This window comes from Argopecten irradians, chromosome 12 (assembly GCF_041381155.1).
Source record: "Argopecten irradians isolate NY chromosome 12, Ai_NY, whole genome shotgun sequence".
In the NCBI taxonomy this organism is placed as follows: Eukaryota; Metazoa; Mollusca; class Bivalvia; order Pectinida; family Pectinidae; genus Argopecten; species Argopecten irradians.
The window spans coordinates 20,835,037-20,855,466 of NC_091145.1; the positions used below are offsets into that span (position 1 = coordinate 20,835,037).

The 20,430-nt window shown below is 36.8% G+C and overlaps 1 protein-coding gene across 1 annotated transcript in view; it reads left to right on the forward strand.

The window, feature by feature from the left end:
* Positions 1-20,430, forward strand: part of LOC138336206 (protein MCM10 homolog) — a 34,167-nt gene that overhangs the window by 7,945 nt on the left and 5,792 nt on the right. The window contains exons 7-19 of the mRNA XM_069285580.1: positions 1,250-1,423; positions 2,257-2,388; positions 2,977-3,097; positions 3,650-3,812; positions 4,415-4,573; positions 6,554-6,681; positions 8,396-8,476; positions 10,175-10,273; positions 10,862-11,017; positions 11,217-11,296; positions 11,699-11,922; positions 19,590-19,710; positions 20,099-20,244. Coding sequence (XP_069141681.1) covers positions 1,250-1,423; positions 2,257-2,388; positions 2,977-3,097; positions 3,650-3,812; positions 4,415-4,573; positions 6,554-6,681; positions 8,396-8,476; positions 10,175-10,273; positions 10,862-11,017; positions 11,217-11,296; positions 11,699-11,922; positions 19,590-19,710; positions 20,099-20,244 — 1,784 coding nt within the window. The remainder of the gene's footprint in view (positions 1-1,249; positions 1,424-2,256; positions 2,389-2,976; positions 3,098-3,649; positions 3,813-4,414; positions 4,574-6,553; positions 6,682-8,395; positions 8,477-10,174; positions 10,274-10,861; positions 11,018-11,216; positions 11,297-11,698; positions 11,923-19,589; positions 19,711-20,098; positions 20,245-20,430) is intronic.

The following is a 20,430-nucleotide window of genomic DNA, read 5'->3' on the forward strand; positions in this document are numbered from 1 at the left end:
ATTTTTTCCGACAGAGATAGAGAGAAAGAGAGGAGAATCGAGATAGAGAGGAGGGTAGTGAGAGTAAAGAGCAACGTAGAGAGAGAGAGGGTGGGAGAAAAATACAGAAAAGATAGAGAAAATATACAGAGAGATGGTGAGAAACATACATAAACGATAGGGGGAAGGGGAGAAAAAAAAAAACAGAACGAGAGCAGGTAAGAGAGGAAAAAGACAGAGAGTGGAAAAAGGATGAAGAAAAAAGAGAGAGGGGGGATGCAGACGGAAAAGACACGAGTTAGAGAATAGAGAGAATTGCTGAGGCAAGCGAGACGGTTCATGGCCGCATGGCAAGTGGGACTACTGTAGGATGAGCGAGGAAAGTCTTCAGAGAAAAAATAGAATATCCCAGTAAGGGAGTGAAGTGGAGAGCTGAGAGTCAGGGCTAGAGCAAGTGCGAAAGCTAAAGTTAGCTATGTGGGAGTCATTGAAGTCATCATCTTTCTTACAAGGATTCACATTACGCTAATATTCAATTATAATACAATCATGCGCGAAAAGAAATAAATGTGAATATTTATATATCGTTTGAGTGATTTTTTTTTAATTGTTGTAAATATCCATTGTATCAACTTTTTCCATATCTGCTAAAGAGTATTCTTCTTTCAGTGTCCTTCAATAGTGTCATTTTTTTTTATTATTATTTATCTTTTTTCACACCAATTGTTTCAAATACACTGTATTTAATTTCTACTCGATGATGAACCAAACACATTACATACACAATTATACTTAACAAAAATTGATTTTCATGCGCACCACAATCACCTAACATCAAGTTCCTTGTAAAATGGAGGCTACGATACTCAAAAACTTATACAGGACGTTTTCAAAATTGAATACCTTGATTTTGCAAGATACTCAAAATTTCATCCTCAACACAGACTTGGCAAATGTCTAATTTTCCTTACATCGAAGAATATCTTCATCTTCAGAGAGTATCGATACGACATTTTAAATCTTCATAAGACAAGCCGGTAATAAAAGATATTTGCAAAGCAACGTTTCATTGTACGAATCTTTTATCACATAAAATAAAGAAATTCGTAAGTTACCTGACATATAGTATTTTGATGAGTCTCTGAATTTTGATATTGTATTTGATGATCATGGAGTAAACCAAGTTCAACTGTTCTCACCACTTTTTAAATAGTTCCTACTATAAAAAGTTCAAGAAGATAATTCAGAATTTTTTGTTTTGATTTTGAAGAATCATCAGAGAGAGAACACAATCTTTTCTTTGACGAATCAGAAGAAACTTCTACGAAAACGGCAACATCTTCATCGACTGTGAATAAATTGAACAAGACACCTACTCGGAAGGAGCAGGAAAAATCCCTGTTTGGGGACGACAGTGATAGTGACTGGGAAGGATTAGATGGAGGTCACTTTACATTGTTACATGCTAACAATTGTTATTGTTAAAAACAAAAGATATTTCAGTTAAAGCTAAAATTGTTTTGTGTCACACATGAAAACAGACCTTTATTGTTTAAACCAATCTAATTAAAATTAGACTTGTAATTCCCTTCCATTGTAATGCTCTAGGATATGCTCCAATATAAGATCTAACAATTCCAGTTTGGTGTCACTTCAGCATGATCTTATATATATATATGGTTTGCCAATCAGCGTGTCGCCTTTGAAATATACGGTATGGACAATTTTCTCTGAAGTATAATTATATATAATCGGCTACTTGAACAGGTGTTCCCATCCTAGGCCAGAGGTTATGCTGAGGTGACCCCGAACAGGGAGTTGTTAGATCTTGTATTAGGATGTATCGTAGAACATCATAGTGGAGCGGAATTACAAATCAAATTTTAATTAGATTGACATGAACCATGATGCAAATGTTTTATCAGGGTGGCCAAATCGTAAAATTATCCAATATGCTGCAGATAGCTGTCCTTGCTGGGTTATTGCCCATAGCATGAAAGGAATTAGCAGCAGAATGTGTTATCAAGACACACCCGTAACCCATTCACCCCTGAAGTCACATTTAGACTATTCTAGTTCAAAGGCTGGAATAGTCTATTTTGAAATTTTAGGGGTGAATAGGTTTAAATTAACAGTAGAATAAATAATTTGGTTGGTTGGTGTTATCCATTTTTTTTTTTTACCTTTTCCTAAAGTCTATGACAGTGATTACTCTATGATATACTGTATAATATTTTAAAGAAGTGATTATTTTTTGACAACAACATTTGTTTGTAGAAGAGAAGAGCCGATTAAGTAAAGAAGGAAATGAGATAAGGAAACTGTTACATAGTGGAGAGAAAGGTCGAGTATCACATGCCAGTCCACAGGATGTCGAGGAACTTAGGAAGAGGGCAGCTAAAACTTCATGTAAGTAGGGAGAGTTGTTTACCTTTATATGTCTATTTCTCCTATATGATCATTCCCACTTTGGATTTGGTCATTCTAACAAAATTCTCATATTTGGTATTTAAAAATAAACAAAAACAATCTAGTAGAAACTAAATTCAATACCATTGCAATATATGAAAAATGAAAAAAAAATGAAAAAAACATTTTTGGGTGGAAGTTTAAACAGTCTAAAAATACTTTTTGTATTAGCCCTATTGATAGTATATCTTGATTATATGTTTATTTGATTTAAGGAATAGATTTTTATTTTGTTGAGGTTATGAGGGTATAAATGATAATGGAGTATGTGTAAATTATGTAACCCTGGCGAAACTGGGTTACATAAAATTTACACGGGTGGTGTCATGACCTGACGTTGCTACGCCAGCGACTATTCACGTAACAATAGAATTGCGGTACGTGTTGTACTATCATTATTCACAGATAATGATAATACTAGAAAGCATGGTTATTGAGTACATGTCGGTGCAAACTGTAAATATACTTTTTTAGATCACAAATCTGTAATACTGTGATGTGTTTAATAGTAACATATTATTGATACAGGGAAAGACCGCAGTCATCAACAGCCACTTGTCTCCAGTAAAATAGATGTATCCAACAAAGGAACTAGTAAAGAGAATGATGTCCCCTCTGTTACTGACCCGTTCTCCGGTATACGTATCATGTAAGTAGGATTTTAAATGTAATCATTGTAAAATAATAAAGGTACATTGTGCTATCAAACCTTATGTCAATTTCTCATAGGGAATTAAACCCTACCCACACTGGCAAAAGTCCAGAGTATTACCTCTGCACACTGTTCCCAACTAAAAGTTTAATATAAAATTAAGATATCATAGCCACTTATTTTACAAAGATGGTAAATTAAGCTCTACCCACATTGTTGGAAGTGGATAACCATTGCACTTGACCAACTTTTAATATGACTTAAGTACATGCAGGAGTTAAATAATTTACTGATTAAAATTTATACTGACTTTCTTTTTTGGTTACTAAATTTTGTAATTGACATTTCAAAATAAGTACATACAGATAAAACTTTTGTGGAATGAAATTTGGTAATGATAGATAGATATCTTTCGCAGAGAGAGAAACTTTTGCAAAATTTGAAGCAAAATTCAGTAATTGATTTATTCTTTAATTTTGATGGAAGTTGTGGACACAATAACTGACAATAATATTTGCAGAGCTTTCTGAAACTTATATTATCTTACAGAAATCCGAAAGTGTCATCCATAGATATGAAATACAAAATGGCTGACCGGAACCTGGTAAAGGTGTCGCGTATAGCCAGTCAAGTTGGTACTTCTAAACTGCAAGGAAACTGGGTGACCATTGCTGTGGTGGTCAGCAAGACCGACACACGAACGTCAGCCGCCGTAAGTTATACCAACAAGAATACAAACCACACCACATTCACCACAGATTCACCACATACATGCACGTGATATCAACCCTCTGGTATTACAAAAATTAAGGATGATTACACGAACTGATCATGGACTAGTTAATCTATGTATTAACCAGACTCCAATGGGAATAATTCATGTACCACGTTACACCTGATAACGTTTGTGCAGGACTATCGTTTCTATTGGTGATGGAATGACATCAAAAGATATCCCGTGCTAACGTCATGTCAGCAGAAAGATTACAAAAAGTTACATTCTATCACTACTGTCCTGCACAAACGTTATGGGGAATCACACGGTGCATGAATTAGCTAGTCCCATTACTATATGTCAGTTGATTATAGTACATAATTCATAATTTGTATAACTTGTCTAAACTTGATATCACTGAGACCAGAATATTTGGCCGGTATAGACAGAGTTCCTGATTATACTGGTTTACAGTACTTTTTTCAGTGGAAAGGAAAATGTCATCAAATTCCTACCCGCAATGGCACATAACTCTGTAAAGTGTTATATATAGGGATGGAATAAATGCTTTAGTTTAGAAATGTTGTATTATTGTCTAGGGTAAGACCTATTGTATCTGGAAGCTGAGTGACCTTGAGGACTGTGATAAGACTGTCAGCTTCTTCCTGTTCGGAGAGGTATACAAACAGCACTGGAAGAATAGTATGGGTACTGTGGTCGGCGTCCTTAATCCCAGTATCATGGACAAGGCTGAGAAGGTAGGTATCCTTAATCCCAGTATCATGGACATGGCTGAGAAGGTAGGTATCCTTAATCCCAGTATCATGGACAAGGCTGAGAAGGTAGGTATCCTTAATCCCAGTTTCATGGACATGGCTGAGGCTGAGAAGGTAGGTATCCTTAATCCCAGTATCATGGACATGGCTGAGAAGGTAGGTATCCTTAATCCCAGTATCATGGACAAGGCTGAGAAGGTAGGTATCCTTAATCCAGTATCATGGACAATCCTAGAAGGTAGGTAATCCAGTTATCATGGACAAGGCTGAGAAGGTAGGTATCCTTAATCCCAGTATCATGGACAAGGCTGAGAAGGTAGGTATCCTTAATCCCAGTATCATGGACATGGCTGAGAAGGTAGGTATCCTTAATCCTAGTATCATGGACAAGGCTGAGAAGGTAGGTATCCTTAATCCCAGTATCATGGACAAGCTGAGAAGGTAGGTATCCTTAATCCCAGTATCATGGACATGGCTGAGAAGGTAGGTATCCTTAATCCCAGTATCATGGACAAGGCTGAGAAGGTAGGTATCCTTAATCCCAGTATCATGGACATGGCTGAGAAGGTAGGTATCCTTAATCCCAGTATCATGGACAAGGCTGAGAAGGTAGGTATCCTTAATCCCAGTATCATGGACAATGGCTGAGAAGGTAGGTATCCTTAATCCCAGTATCATGGACAAGGCTGAGAAGGTAGGTATCCTCAATCCCAGTATCATGGACAAGGCTGAGAAGGTAGGTATCCTTAATCCCAGTACATGGACATGGCTGAGAAGGTAGGTATCCTAATCCTATAATCCCAGTATATGGACAATGGCTGAGAAGTAGGTATCCTTAATCCCAGTATCATGGACATGGCTGAGAAGGTAGGTATCCTTAATCCAGTATCATGGACAAGGCTGAGAAGGTAGGTATCCTTAATCCCAGTATCATGGACAAGGCTGAGAAGGTAGGTATCCTAATCAGATGGACAAGGCTGAGAAGGTAGGTATCCTTAATCCCAGTATCATGGACAAGGCTGAGAAGGTAGGTATCCTTAATCCCAGTATCATGGACAAGGCTGAGAAGGTATCCTTAATCCCATATCATAGTAGGTATGGACAAGGCTGAGAAGGTAGGTATCCTTAATCCCAGTATCATGGACAAGGCTGAGAAGGTAGGTATCCTTAATCCCAGTATCATGGACAAGGCTGAGAAGGTAGGTATCCTTAATCCCAGTATCATGGACAAGGCTGAGAAGGTAGGTATCCTTAATCCAGTATCATGGACAAGGCTGAGAAGGTAGGTATCCTTAATCCCAGTATCATGGACAAGGCTGAGAAGGTAGGTATCCTTAATCCTAGTATCATGGACAAGGCTGAGAAGGTAGGTATCCTTAATCCTAGTATCATGGACAAGGCTGAGAAGGTAGGTATCCTTAATCCTAGTATCATGGACAAGGCTGAGAAGGTAGGTATCCTATACTGACCCATTAGGAAGTACAATATTCTACCCAGTAAGCGCCCCCATCCCTATAGGAACCCCTCCCCCCTTTTATAGGCTTAAATTTTTCACTTACTTCGAACTAACTGCAGACTGAAAATATCAAAACTGTGTTGGTTGTGTTACTGATGTATTTTGCAAATTGATTTATGGCTTACTTTTTTGAATAATTTTATGAATGGCTAGTCCGAATTTGTCTCTATTTTAGCTCCCCCTTATATGCTTCAATTTTTGAAGTGCCCTGAGGTCTTATTGGGTCAAACATGGTCTCTTAAGTAACATTGCCTAAATTAATTAATTAGCGTTTTGTGACCTTGGAAGACTCTCCTTGACCTCATTGTGTGGGCTCAGTGTTAGTTATCAGACTATGGATTTAGAATGTTGTTGCTATTAAGACCTTTTACCCGAGGCCGTGTGTTGTGTACTGTTAGTGTGATATAGGTGTGAGGTGTTAATTAGACACTGGGTTGTGTTGACAGGTCCAGAAGGATGTAGCGTTTACAGTGAACCACCCACAGCAGCTGCTAGTGATGGGACTGTCTAAGGACCTCGGGCGCTGTACCGGCATCAGCAAGGCTGGCAAACCATGCACAAACTTTGTCAACAAGTAAGATGATTTTACACCCTGCTATAAAATTTGGGGTACTCATATCCGTCCTGTCCTGTCCTGATTTGATATTTAGTCTTTTCATAAAACAGAGTAACCTCCCTTGCAGATATGTATCTATATCGTGACATTATTTTGTAAGTGAGAGAGTAAAATGTTACACTTGCAAACACATGATGTCACAACCAATTCCTGGGCAGATAACTCTTATATGTAAATACAGAATGTGGAGGCAGATGTCTTCGCGTCCTACAGTATACAGTTGTTGACTGGAGTTGAGGGCAACAGATGATTTGTTGGACCCGGAGACATACTGTTGCCCGAGGTCGAAGGCCGAGGGCAACAGTTTTTGTGTGAGGGTTCAACAAATCATCTGTTGCCAGAAAAACCAGTCGATAACTGTTTTGTTATACCCATTGACTCAAAACAAATAAACAATGCATTGATGTCACGAATTGTAGATGTGAGGTCACTCCAGTCCAACAGCACATTTTAACAGTCAATTTTAACAGTACTTTGGACCGCTCGACGGAACAGTTCATTTATTGGCATTTTTGTCAAAAGAGTTTATATAGAAACTAATTTACAGGGGTATAACAAAATGTTTGAATTCTATTGGTGTTGCCACTGGTGCTTAGTACTGAGCATTTTTGGAAGACAAGATGTCTGTTCCTCATTTTCAGTGTTATGTCACAGGGTAGGGTGTTTGTATATTCATCTATATATAGTACTAGAAATAACACAATAGTTATATTTATCTCAAGGAGTCAGCACTGATATATCTTGGCATAAAATAGACACAAAATAGCACATACTAACATATAATTTTTATTAGCTCACCTGCCCGTCAACTTTTCCATTTAAACAACTTCTTCTCCAAAACTTCGAGACCCTAGAGTCCTGAAATTTGTCTTATAGCATGCTGGGATGAATGGCTACCAAGTTTGTTCAAATGATTGACCTTGACCTTCATTCAAGGTCACAGGGGTCAAATAGGTGAAAATGTTTAACAGACTTCTTCTAAATAACCAAGAGGCCTAGAGACCTGAAATTATGCCTGTGACATGCTGGGATGAAGGGCTACCAAGTTTGTTCAAATGAATGACCTTGACCTTCATTAAAGGTCACAGGGGTCAAATAGGCTGAAATATCTTGTTAAGACTTCTGCTTCATAACTAAGAGGCCTAAAGACCCGATATTTGGCATGTAACATGCTGGGATGAAGGACTACCAAACTTGTTCAAATTAATGACCTTGACCTTCATTCAAGGTCACAGGGGTCAATAAGGCTAAAATCTTTAAATAACTTCTTCTAAATAACCAAAAGGCCTAGGGACCTGATATTGGGCATGTGGCATGCTGGGATAGAGGGCTACCAAGTTTGTTCAAAGAATTGACCTTGACCTTCATTCAAGGTCACAGGGGTCAAATAGGCTAAAATCTTTAAACGATTTCTTTTTAATTACCAAGAGGCAAAGAGGCCTCTAATGTGCTTAGGGATGATATAAATTCTTATTTACTCTTTTTGTTAACTATGAACCATGTATGGTATGATTACCAGATTGCAGGTGAGAGATTCAGGCCCATTGGGCCCTTCTTAATTTTAATTTGACTTTTAACTTAATCATAACTAAAGTTTTTCATTTGACATTATTAAGTTGACACAAATACCGAGTTGTCATCAATGATATCACTGAAATCTCCCATTTTACAGACAACAAGGGGATAGGTGTACTTACCATGTGCAGTCTGCCTACAAGAAAACATCAGCACAACGCTCCGAACTTCAGGGCAGGTAAAATCCATTAATAAGTTAATCATGATTAGTGCCCCAAATATTATCTCAAGGAGGGAAGAGAGGTGTAATAAAGTCAGTCCAGTCATTCTTTTATCCATCTAGTATATCTATAAGTATCATAATACATTTATGGTAAAATCGGTAAAACTAATTGAATCCTATCTTCTTTCTCCAGAACAAAAGTACTGCAGTTTATCACAAATTATATTTTCATCTTGAAATTCTTTAAACTTTTTCTTTAAATCAAATACCTATGACTCATTGTGAAGTTGGCTTTATGACAGGTATTCCTTGATGTGTATGCTCTATATCCTTTATGACAGGTATTCCTTGATGTGTATGTTCTATATCCTTTATGACAGGTATCCCTTGATGTGTATGTTCTATATCCTTTATGACAGGTATCCCTTGATGTGTATGTTCTATATCCTTTATGACAGGTATCCCTTGATGTGTATGTTCTATATCCTTTATGACAGGTATCCCTTGATGTGTATGTTCTATATCCTTTATGACAGGTATCCCTTGATGTGTATGTTCTATATCCTTTATGACAGGTATCCCTTGATGTGTATGTTCTATATCCTTTATGACGGGTATCCCTTGATGTGTATGTTCTATATCCTTTATGACAGGTATCCCTTGATGTGTATGTTCTATATCCTTTATGACAGGTATCCCTTGATGTGTATGTTCTATATCCTTTATGACAGGTATCCCTTGATGTGTATGTTCTATATCCTTTATGACAGGTATCCCTTGATGTTCTATTCCTTTATGACAGGTATGTTCTATATCCTTTATGACAGGTATCCCTTGATGTGTATGTTCTATATCCTTTATGACAGGTATCCCTTGATGTGTATGTTCTATATCCTTTATGACAGGTATCCCTTGATGTGTATGTTCTATATCCTTTATGACAGGTATCCCTTGATGTGTATGTTCTATATCCTTTATGACAGGTATCCCTTGATGTGTATGTTCTATATCCTTTATGACAGGTATCCCTTGATGTGTATGTTCTATATCCTTTATGACAGGTATCCCTTGATGTGTATGTTCTATATCCTTTATGACAGGTATCCCTTGATGTGTATGTTCTATATCCTTTATGACAGGTATCCCTTGATGTGTATGTTCTATATCCTTTATGACAGGTATCCCTTGATGTGTATGTTCTATATCCTTTATGACAGGTATCCCTTGATGTGTATGTTCTATATCTTTATGACAGGTATCCCTTGATTGTATGTTCTATATCTTTATGACAGGTATCCCTTGATGTGTATGTTCTATATCCTTTATGACAGGTATCCCTTGATGTGTATGTTCTATATCCTTTATGACAGGTATCCCTTGATGTGTATGTTCTATATCCTTTATGACAGGTATCCCTTGATGTGTATGTTCTATATCCTTTATGACAGGTATCCCTTGATGTGTATGTTCTATATCCTTTATGACAGGTATCCCTTGATGTGTATGTTCTATGGTACTTTATGACAGGTATCCCTTGATGTGTATGTTCTATATCCTTTATGACAGGTATCCCTTGATGTGTATGTTCTATATCCTTTATGACAGGTATCCCTTGATGTGTATGTTCTATATCCTTTATGACAGGTATCCCTTGATGTGTATGTTCTATATCCTTTATGACAGGTATCCCTTGATGTGTATGTTCTATATCAGTTTTACAGGCATGACACCAAAAGCACATGCATGGGCTCAAAACAAGAAAAAATCCAGTTCCTTTTTCTTTTATGGAGGTGAAACATTTACAGATCTGAGGTATGTTACAAGTTGTTTTTCTACCACTTACAAGTCAGGGGAACAATACAGGCCCTCTCAACCACTTGTCTTTAGGTACCCTGGCATCTCTCCATTCTCTGTATTTAATTAGGTGTACATACATACATGGAATACCACTAGCCTTCCATCTCTTAGTTTCACGTTAGAATCCCTTGGCTATTGGACAGTATTGAGGTATTGACCATATAGGTTGGTGATTTGTTTCTTGGACTTCCCTTCACTTTTAAAATTAGACATATCCTTAAATGACAACAACAACAAAAAATATTGAAAAAATTTTGTTCACCCTGAACTGAACATAAATGTTAGATATATGTAGAATAAAACCCAAGCCAATACTCCATTGAAACACAGGTTTACGACGCGCGAAAAAAAAACAAACAACATGTATTATTAGTTTTTTTGTTTTTTTTTGCGCGTCGTAAACCTGTGATTGAAATGACTACATAAAATAGGATTTCTGTAATATTTAGTCATCCCCCACTTCAGGCCTCCATCAAAACCAACACTCCCTTGAAATGACTCTTTGAAATAGAATGTCTAATCTTTAGTCTTCCTCCACTTCAGGCCCCCATCCAATAAGAAGGATAAGGTGACGTTGGGCAAGCTGTCAGAGAAACAGGCTCTACAGGGTAAAGGGAAAGTGACCACCATGTCACTGCACAAACTTGAGCCAGAGGACCAGAAACTGCTCAACGACCTCAAAGATAAGAAGAATGAATTGTAAGTGATGCATCGGGAAAATAAAGTCATGATCCATATACTGCTAATTTGTGTTTTATATTGAAAAAAAAAAAAGATGAGATCTTCAATATCAAAGTTTCAGCAACTTAACAAGTCCTAAAGTGATCATTTTAGTTAAAGCATATAAATATACCCTTTCTCATTTTGAATTGACTATTTATATTGTGAATTGTTTCAGTGTTGATTTGCTGACCACTCCTTCTGTTGGTTCTATGAATTTTGTGAAGCATCTTGTGAAAGAAGAGAAATATATTAAAGGTAAGAATACCAACTATTGGTTTTTATTAAAGTAAAAAAAAAAAAAGAGAGAAAAAAGAGAAAAAAAATTCATTGATCTCATGACATAAATACTGTCGCATTACAAAATTTATTTTTGCGATTTCACCCGATATTGATATGGTTTGAAAATTCAAATTTAAAACTTTAAGTTATAGATAAATTCTATGCAGTTATATAGCCATATTACAAAATTTGTATTCGTTAAAGTTTAGTCAATCTGTTTGGAGTCAAAATAATGAATATTCCAACCTAGGAAATAATGACTATATGGTAGAAACAAGAGTAAAGCATACAGAACTTGGGACTCCAGTTTGTAACTAGTTAAAAACTTCCCAAAATTTTGTTCTCTAAAAAAACATGTCATTATTCGGTAACTTTTAGATAATGGTGGTAACAAAGCTTTAGTCCAGTCCATCACTCCAAAGGAACTGTTAAAGCAGCACCAGCAGGCTACCAGGGAGAGGAAGCTAGCCCAGAGGCGTACTGTCAACCCGCTGGAGGCCGTACCCACTCTGGGGAAAGGGTTATCGCCTGGCAGTGAAATCTCTCTGGAAGTCAAGTTTCCACGCGGAAAATCTGTTGGAATCACTATGGACATTGCCAAGGTAATCTGAACAGTTTATTATCCTTGTTATTTATTGGAAAATAGCACATTATTTTCATTTTAGAAATTAAGAAAAGTCAAACGTTCACTTCTCCATAACTAAATTCCTACATTCACATGAAATTTATGGATGGATCCATTAATTAAAGATGCTCCACCGCTGACAATTGATATTTTTTTCTCTTTCAAAGTCAGGAGCAGACAAATTAGTCATTTTCTTCAATTACAAAGATTACTTACTTTACACCCTTACCACCATTGGAAAGTTTGAGCTTCTAATTTTACTCTATAAAGATGAAAATGTTAAAAACAATTAATTGCATCCCGAAAAAATGGCATTTACTGATAGCACATGCACCAAAAGCGAAATAAATTATGTTATTACATAATTTGCTTACACCGATCTATATATGAAGAAATATAATATTTTCAACTATTACACCGATCGTTCAATAAAATCTTGTTATATTGCGTGGTTCGAAGTTATATTGCACGCTTCCATGGAAACAGTATATTGCACGGTTCGAGATGTTATATTGCACGGCTTTAGGAACACCTCGCTGTTGTTGTCTAGTTTTGTAGAAAACTTCCGAGGAATTGCGAGTAACAGTGAGTTACGTTATTATGACGTCACAAAGGTTCACGCTCATTTTCGCGCTGGATTTTTAGATCTCGAATCAAGCACGTCATGTAGAAGTTTACCGAGTAAAGGACGGACACGGTGAATGTATTAGATCAAAAGGCTGCATGCAGCTCTAATAATGAACAGCCATCTTGGATTTTGATAGTTAAAGTTTGTTACCGCTATTTCTCAGAATGTACTGAAGGGATCTTTCTCAAATTGCATGTGCAGGTTCCTCTAGGGGCCTAGTTGTGCATATTGCATTTTGGGACCGATCGATGAACAAGATGGCCGACAGGCCGCCATCTTGGATTTTGACAATTGATCTTTGTTACAGCTATTTCTCAGAAAGTACTGAAGGGATCTGTCTCAAATTGCATGTGCAGATTCCCCTAGGGGTCTAGTTGTGCATATTGCATTTTGGGACCGATTGATTAACAAGATGGCCGACAGGCCGCCATCTTGGATTTTGATAGTTAAAGCTTGTTACCACTATTTCTCAGAAAGTACTCCAGGGATCTGTATCAAATTGCATGTGCAGGTTCCCCTAGGGGTCTAGTTGTGCATATTGCATTTTCAGACCCATTGGTGAACAAGATGGCCGACAGGACGCCATCTTGGATTTTGATAATTGAAGCTTGTTACCACTATTTCTTAGAAAGTACTGAAGGGATCTGTCTCAAATTTCATGTGCAGGTTCCCCTAGGTCCCTGGTTATGCATATTGCATTTTAGGACCGATCGGTGAACAAGATGGCCGACAGGTAGCCATCAAGGATTTTGATAATTGAAGTTTGTTACCGTTATATATCTCAGAAAGCAGTCAAAGGATCTTTCTGAAATTTCATGTGTAGTAATATGTAGTAAATGCTTGAAAAGCAGAGAAAAGATCCCTCTTTTCTTTGTCAGACAAAGATCGTTCTTAGGTGGGCGCCAAGATCCCTCTGGGATCTCTTGTTGTACTTGATGAGTGATGATGTGACAGGATGTATCATGAAGAAATCCAAACAACTTCTCTGTTCACCATTTTATTTATTTCTTCCGGAAAACCGAAAAGTTAACAATTTATCATAGTTTGAATAAAATATAAGGAGATGGAATACACTAATGTACAAAACAGCAAATTATGCATATTCTATTGATAGTGTATACAATATATATATAACATTTTACATGTAATTTATCATGAGTTTTTTAAATTGCATTAATAATTTGCATGGAAATTACATGATCTTTACCATACAAATATCATTTGAGTGGTAAATCATGTAAAAATAACCACAACTGTGTTTCAATTTTACTTGTTTGCTCACTAGAGGGGCTTTTGGAATTACACTAGTGTCAATATTGGTTAATTAAGTATTGGTGCAAGTTGTTAAAGCGAATAGTCAGGCAAAGGAAACCAGTCTAAATATGTTCTTTGGCCTTCCAAAAGTCCTTGTATACCATAATGATGGTCAAGTTCTGCTTACGGTGTCCAGTTTTAACCATTGAAATTATGGGGAAGCCCCGTGTAAATTTAGCACAGTTCTAAATATAAATTCGCCTAACTCTTTGGCAATGAGGCTGCGTAGATATGCATTAAGAGTGAACTGCACTGATAGCCAGTCGGGAAGACGTATTAGGATTCCTAAAATATATATTAATTTCTTCGCATACAGAGCCATTTTGATGGGAGATTTTATTTTTCTATTTCATAAGAAATTATATTGGATATATTAACACCATTTTTACCGACTTAAGCCTTTGTTTGTCCGAATATTCGCTTTAAAACTCAGAGGCTACGATGGTCAAGTCGTTAAGTTGTCCTAACATATTACCACAAGCCTTCCACCTCTTGGTCACAAGTTCAAATCCCATGTGGGGCAGTTTCCAGGTACTAGCCACTGGTTGGGGGGTTTTCTCCGGGTTATGCAACGTTCTTACATGAACCTGGCTGTTAATATGGCATAAAACTATACAAACCAAACTAAAGTCGTCACTCATTACAAACCTACGATGGCCCATATCAGCCGACATGGCAACTGCTTTACTAAACTGTAGTTGTACACACATTTGTGGTGATTTTCATGGCAACTGCTTTAGTAAAAAGCACTTGCCAACGAGTTTTGTCATTTTACTCGTTTGGCAACTGCTTTACTAGAGTAACTGTTTTGTCATCCTTACGGTTGGCCCATATCAGCCGTATTGGCGAGTGTCTGGCTTTTGACACAATTAACATTCCACGCCGATATCAAGCCTAGTTTGATGCTGTACAGGTGTGCTGATTAAATGACCTTTGAAACGTCAACATTAGCCACAGATTGCGTTACCTACCAATGATTCTACCAAGAAAAGTGTCGTAAAATATCGTTTTGGTTTCAAAGGTCATTTAATCAGTACACGTGTACAGCGTCAAACTAGGTTAAATGTCGGCGTGGAATGTTAATTGTCTCAAAAGCCAGACACTCGCCAATACGGCTGATATGGGCCACGCGTAAGGATGACAAAACAGTTACTCTAGTAAAGCAGTTGCCAAACTAGTAAAATGACAAAACACGTTGGCAAGTGCTTTTTATAGGTCAACTGGACCGAAGGTCAGGATGACCTATTTCAACGTGTTTCTGTCCGTCGTCGTGCTCCGTCCGCCGTCCGCCGTGCGCCGTCCGCCGTGCGCCGTGCGCCGTGCGACGTGCGTAAGACTATTTATACAAAAGCCTACTCCTCCTTAACCCTTGAGCGGATTACATCCATATTTTGGTGTGAAACATCATTGGGGAAGACAATCAAATTTTATATAAATGAGCCTGGTCCGAACCCTAGGGGCTGAGGATGGGGCCCAAAAAAGGGCAAATTTTCCTTAATTTTAGCTTTAAAATCCTACTCCTCCGTTCATCCTTGAATGGAATTGTCATCTATATTTGGTGTAAACATAATTGTTGGGGAAGGACAATTCATATTTTATATAACAGAGCCTGGTCCGACCCCTAGGGGCAAGAGGGCGGGGCTCCAAAAGAGGAAATTTTCTTAATTTAAGCTTTAAAATCCATACTCCTCCTTCATCCTTGAATGGATTTCATCCATATTTGGTGTGAAACATCATTTGGGAAGGACAATCAAATTTCATATAAATGAGCCTGGTACGACACCCTTGGGGCTGAGGGGTGGGGCCCTAAAAGGGCATATTTTCTTAATTTTAGCTTTTAAATCCTACTCCTCCTTCATCCTTGAATGGATTTCATCTATATTTGGTGTAAAACATCGTTGGGGAAGGACAATCATATTTTATATAAATGAGCCTGGTCCGACCCCTAGGGGCTGAGGGATGGGTCCCCAAAAGGGTGAATTTTCTTAATTTAAGCTTTAAAAATCCTACTCCTCCTTCATCCTTGAATGGATTTCATCTATATTTGGTGTAAAACATCGTTGGGGGAAGGACAATCATATTTTATATAAATGAGCCTGGTCCGACCCCTAGGGGGCTGAGGGATGGGGCCCCAAAAGGGCAAATTTTTCTTAATTTAAGCTTTAAAATCCTACTCCTCTTTCATCCCTTGGATGGATTTCATCCATATTTAGTGTGAAACATCATTGGGGAAGGACAATCTTATTTTATATAAATGAGCCTGGTCCGACCCCTAGGGGCAGAGGGGCGGGGCTCCAAAAGAAGAAATTTTCTTAATTTAAGCTTTAAAATCCTACTCCTCCTTCATCCTTGAATGGATTTTATCCATATTTGGTGTGAAACATCATTGGGGAAGGACAATCATATTTTATATAAATGAGCCTGGTACGACCCCTTGGGGCTGAGGGATTGGGCCCCAAAAGGGCAAATTTTCTTAATTTAAGCTTTAAAAATCCTACTCCTCTTTCATCCTTGGATGGATTTCATCCATATTTAGTGTACCACCAGGGGCTGAGTGATGGGGCCAAAAAAGGGCTACTTTTTACTAAAGCAGTTGCCATGGCAATCACCACAAATGTATGTACAACTACAGTTTAGTAAAGCAGTTGCCTGAATGGGCCATCGTACAAACCCTTACTTTTAATCGGACCCTAAGAGTAATTCGTGGAAACTTGTCAAAGCCAATTTTCCAAATTACTAGGACTCTTCGGTTCAAAAAGCTATTTGCATAATACAGGATTGAGAATTAGAAGGTCATGGACATAATAAGTAGATGCTATCCAAGTGGTCAATTTCATACAACAGAGGGAATATTAATTAAATATTTCTAATTTTCTTTTGAAACACGTACATAAGGTCACTTTATGATTAATGTCATTTAAAGCATAGTCTAATTGTTATGATAAGTAAAAAAATGTTTATTACCGTATGTTAGCTAATTAATTTAAGCTCTTCAATTTAAGCTCTTCAGTTGGAGGGTATTTGTAATAACCTGATGTTGGCAATCCTTTGTTAACTTTTTTTTGAAAATAATATTTCCTAATTCTTATAGATGCTCCACCGCTGACAAATGGTAATTTTTCACTATCAAAAACAGGAGCAGACGATTTAGTATTTTTCTACAGTTACAAAAGTTACTTTACACCGTTACCACCATTGAAAAGTTTGGGCTTCTAATTTTACTTCAAGTTGAAAATATGAAAAATAATTAATTGCATCCCGAAAAAATTCCGTAGTACTATATCTAATATGGAATGAAGTGATGATTGCGCATGCACCAAAGGCGAAATAAATTATTTTATGTTATTTTTGTGTTAATTAGGCATATATACACAAGATTAAACACCAATTATTGTTCAAATGATGAATATCATTTATGCTCTGTCGGCGGGGGAGCATCTTTAAAAATATAAAATAAAACACTATAACCATCTCATATTGAATACACACATTTTATACCATAAGCAATTAAGGCCACTAATTACTAATAATAATGTTCAGTCAATCATCAATTAATTTATATCTTGTCACAAGATATATATATATATACATGATATGATCATAATATGGAATATGTAAATCATCTTCAAAAGCAATACACAATTTTTGTAACTGATTGCTTGTTCCCTTAATTTCATCTTGTTCTGGAAATTGTTATTAGAGAAAATTGAGGTACATGTTAATGTTGTAAATAGATATTGATTTGATGCCACTGAGGTTACTCTTGTTAAATATCAAATTAATTAGACATTTTATGATCGTGGTATTGATAGTTCAACTAAGCATTAGGACAGTATATTTTCTATCTAAGGGGTACCTCATCCCATATGTACAAAATGATCTACATTTGGTTTGACAAACCTTATTGCGATGTTTTATAAACATCAATCTGATTCATTCATCCCTGTGTTATATGATAGTCACCAACTCAACTTCCTGATAACTGGGAGCCGTAACCTAATTTGACAAGTAAACTGTTTTATATATCCTGGCGTATCCGGTATAGTCACATTAGACTATACACACGGTCGCCATCAGACCTCGGCAGCCAGCGGGCGAATCATTACCGATTATGTATCAGTAGAGTACAATAAGGAGTGTGTATTGACTATAGAAAATATCTATTTACTGTTCATCTAGTAATAGTATTTGGTCAGAAGCTCTCGGTGCTTTTGTGAATGAATTGGGTTTGATTCTTTGAGGCGGCAGTCTCCAGAGGAACGGTCTATTATATTTACTTGTCATTTTGCTGGCAGCATTTTCACTTATATTCCAGTAATGATTTAATTAACAGCATACGGTGATAGAGAAGTACATGCATTGGTGTGGCACTCCTTTACAAAATTGATTTGCGAGCTATCTGTTTTCCTCTCGACTCATCATGCCTTGTAATGTATATACACGCCTATCTATAATAACCTTACAGCTTACCATCTAATTTCTGTTATTTGTTATTTGGATTGATTAATGTTTTATCGGATTACAGCTATCATTTGATTCGGCTCAGCAGCAAGACATCAAAAAGCAATATAATTACCTCTCTCATTCATAAAGTCAAGAATGTGATTTTCTGAATGGGAGAATGGTTCTCGTGTTGCGTCCTCGCAGCTGTAGGTTCCCTGGTCGCTACAACCAATCAATGTATGTATTGTTTTCAATGGAAGCCAAAGGCTTGTCTGACTGCAGGCAATGTCTGACAGTGTGTGACATTTATGATAGTACAGCCAGTCATGATTGTCAAACCAAAGCCTAAAGAGGAAGTTTCCAAGTTTTCATTGCAGAAAACGAGACCATATGATATTGTCTATTGAGAGAAAATGATAGAAGCAATAGTCACTTTTGTGAACTCCGTTTCATATCTAACCTTGTATTTATGTTTGATAAAACTAATGTTTTGTCACAGTAAGCATATTGTATCAGCTGTTTCTCTACAAGAAAAATGTAAATGAATGGATAAAAGATTGAATTAAGTTTGGCTCATTTTGTATCATTTGCAAAAAACAGTTGGCATAAAGGTGCTTACATGACCAAGTGAAACTGTAGTCTTATAACACCTTCTTTACCAATATACTGCTTACTGCGACTCAAGGTCGAAGTTCAAGGTGACCTACTGAAAGAAATTCATATCCTTGTAAATTATTTACATTCCCTTGGGCCAATACAGTTCAAATTCCATACACACCTTCCTCATTGCCATAATAACTTGACTAGGATTGCTATACAGGTGTGAAGGTCAAATTTTGAATTTCAAGGTCACAGCTACTTGATAAAAATCATGTTGGTAACACCAAATTTTGTTTTGGGGGTGGGGGGGGGGAGGGGGACGGGAAATAAGGAGGAGATGATTAACTTGCACCAACAGAGATTATTGGAATCCAGGCCTTCATAAGTAGATGAACATTTACTTTTTATTAAAGATTTATTTATTGGGAAAATGGGTTGATGTGTTAAACACCTATGTTGTTTGTGTACACACCTAACAATGCTTACATCCACCTAAATGTAACAAGTAAAATATATAATAATCAGTAAGATATGTCGGTTCCTACACTTGAAATTTGAGAGGTTTTAATCAGAAGTTGCCAATGCTGAGAATCGGTATCGGTAAAAATAAAGTTATTATGTTATTTTGACACTTAATTGATCTTTTTTTTTTGTTCCAGAAAAAAGCCATTGCTAAGATTCAGATGAGTGGAGGCATTGAAAGAGATGACCCAAATGCTGTCAAGAAGAAAAACCGTTCTCCAGAATCCAATAAAAAGATCAAGAAAAGAGTTGCTGAAGGTTAGGTGTTTCAGTTAATTTCACCATCAGATGCTTTCAATTTGTTTGCTTAGATATGACTTAGAAAAAGATAATAAAAAAATATTGATTGGGGGGGAGGGGGGGGGAGAAAAAAATATTGATGAAAAACCCAGGAAAATAATATTTAAAAAGAAAAAAACATTCCTGTTAGAATGAAATGAAATTAAAGAATTTATTACTACGTAAAATGCAAACGAATTTCTGGTATAAAAACAAAAATGTTTCTATTTTAGCATATAATATTCTTTGATGTTGAAATGATAATATGTTTCAGTACAAAAAACTTTGACTATTGGCTATAGCTGTATGCCTTGATGTGTTAGACAACTAATCCAAACCAATCATTCTATGAATTATTTGTTTGTAGATTGCAGTAACGAGTCCAATGAGGATAGCTGTGCCAAGGAGCCACCAAAGAAGCGCTCCAAATTACTGGGAAATATTGATGTCAACTCAGAAGAGTTCAAACAGTTAATGAAAGTGCGATCCAAACACAAGGGTGTCTTGGCTGAGGTTTGTATGTTTACAAATATATCAAAATTTTGGTCTTCTAGAAGGGAAAATAGAAAGATAGTATTTATACAAGGACTTCAAAATATAAATTTCATGGAGAACCTGCACCAAATATTAAGGTCCATGTCGGGACAAATCACAATCTCCAATAGTAAGTGTGTCGCAGTACTTCATTTACTGCTAAGC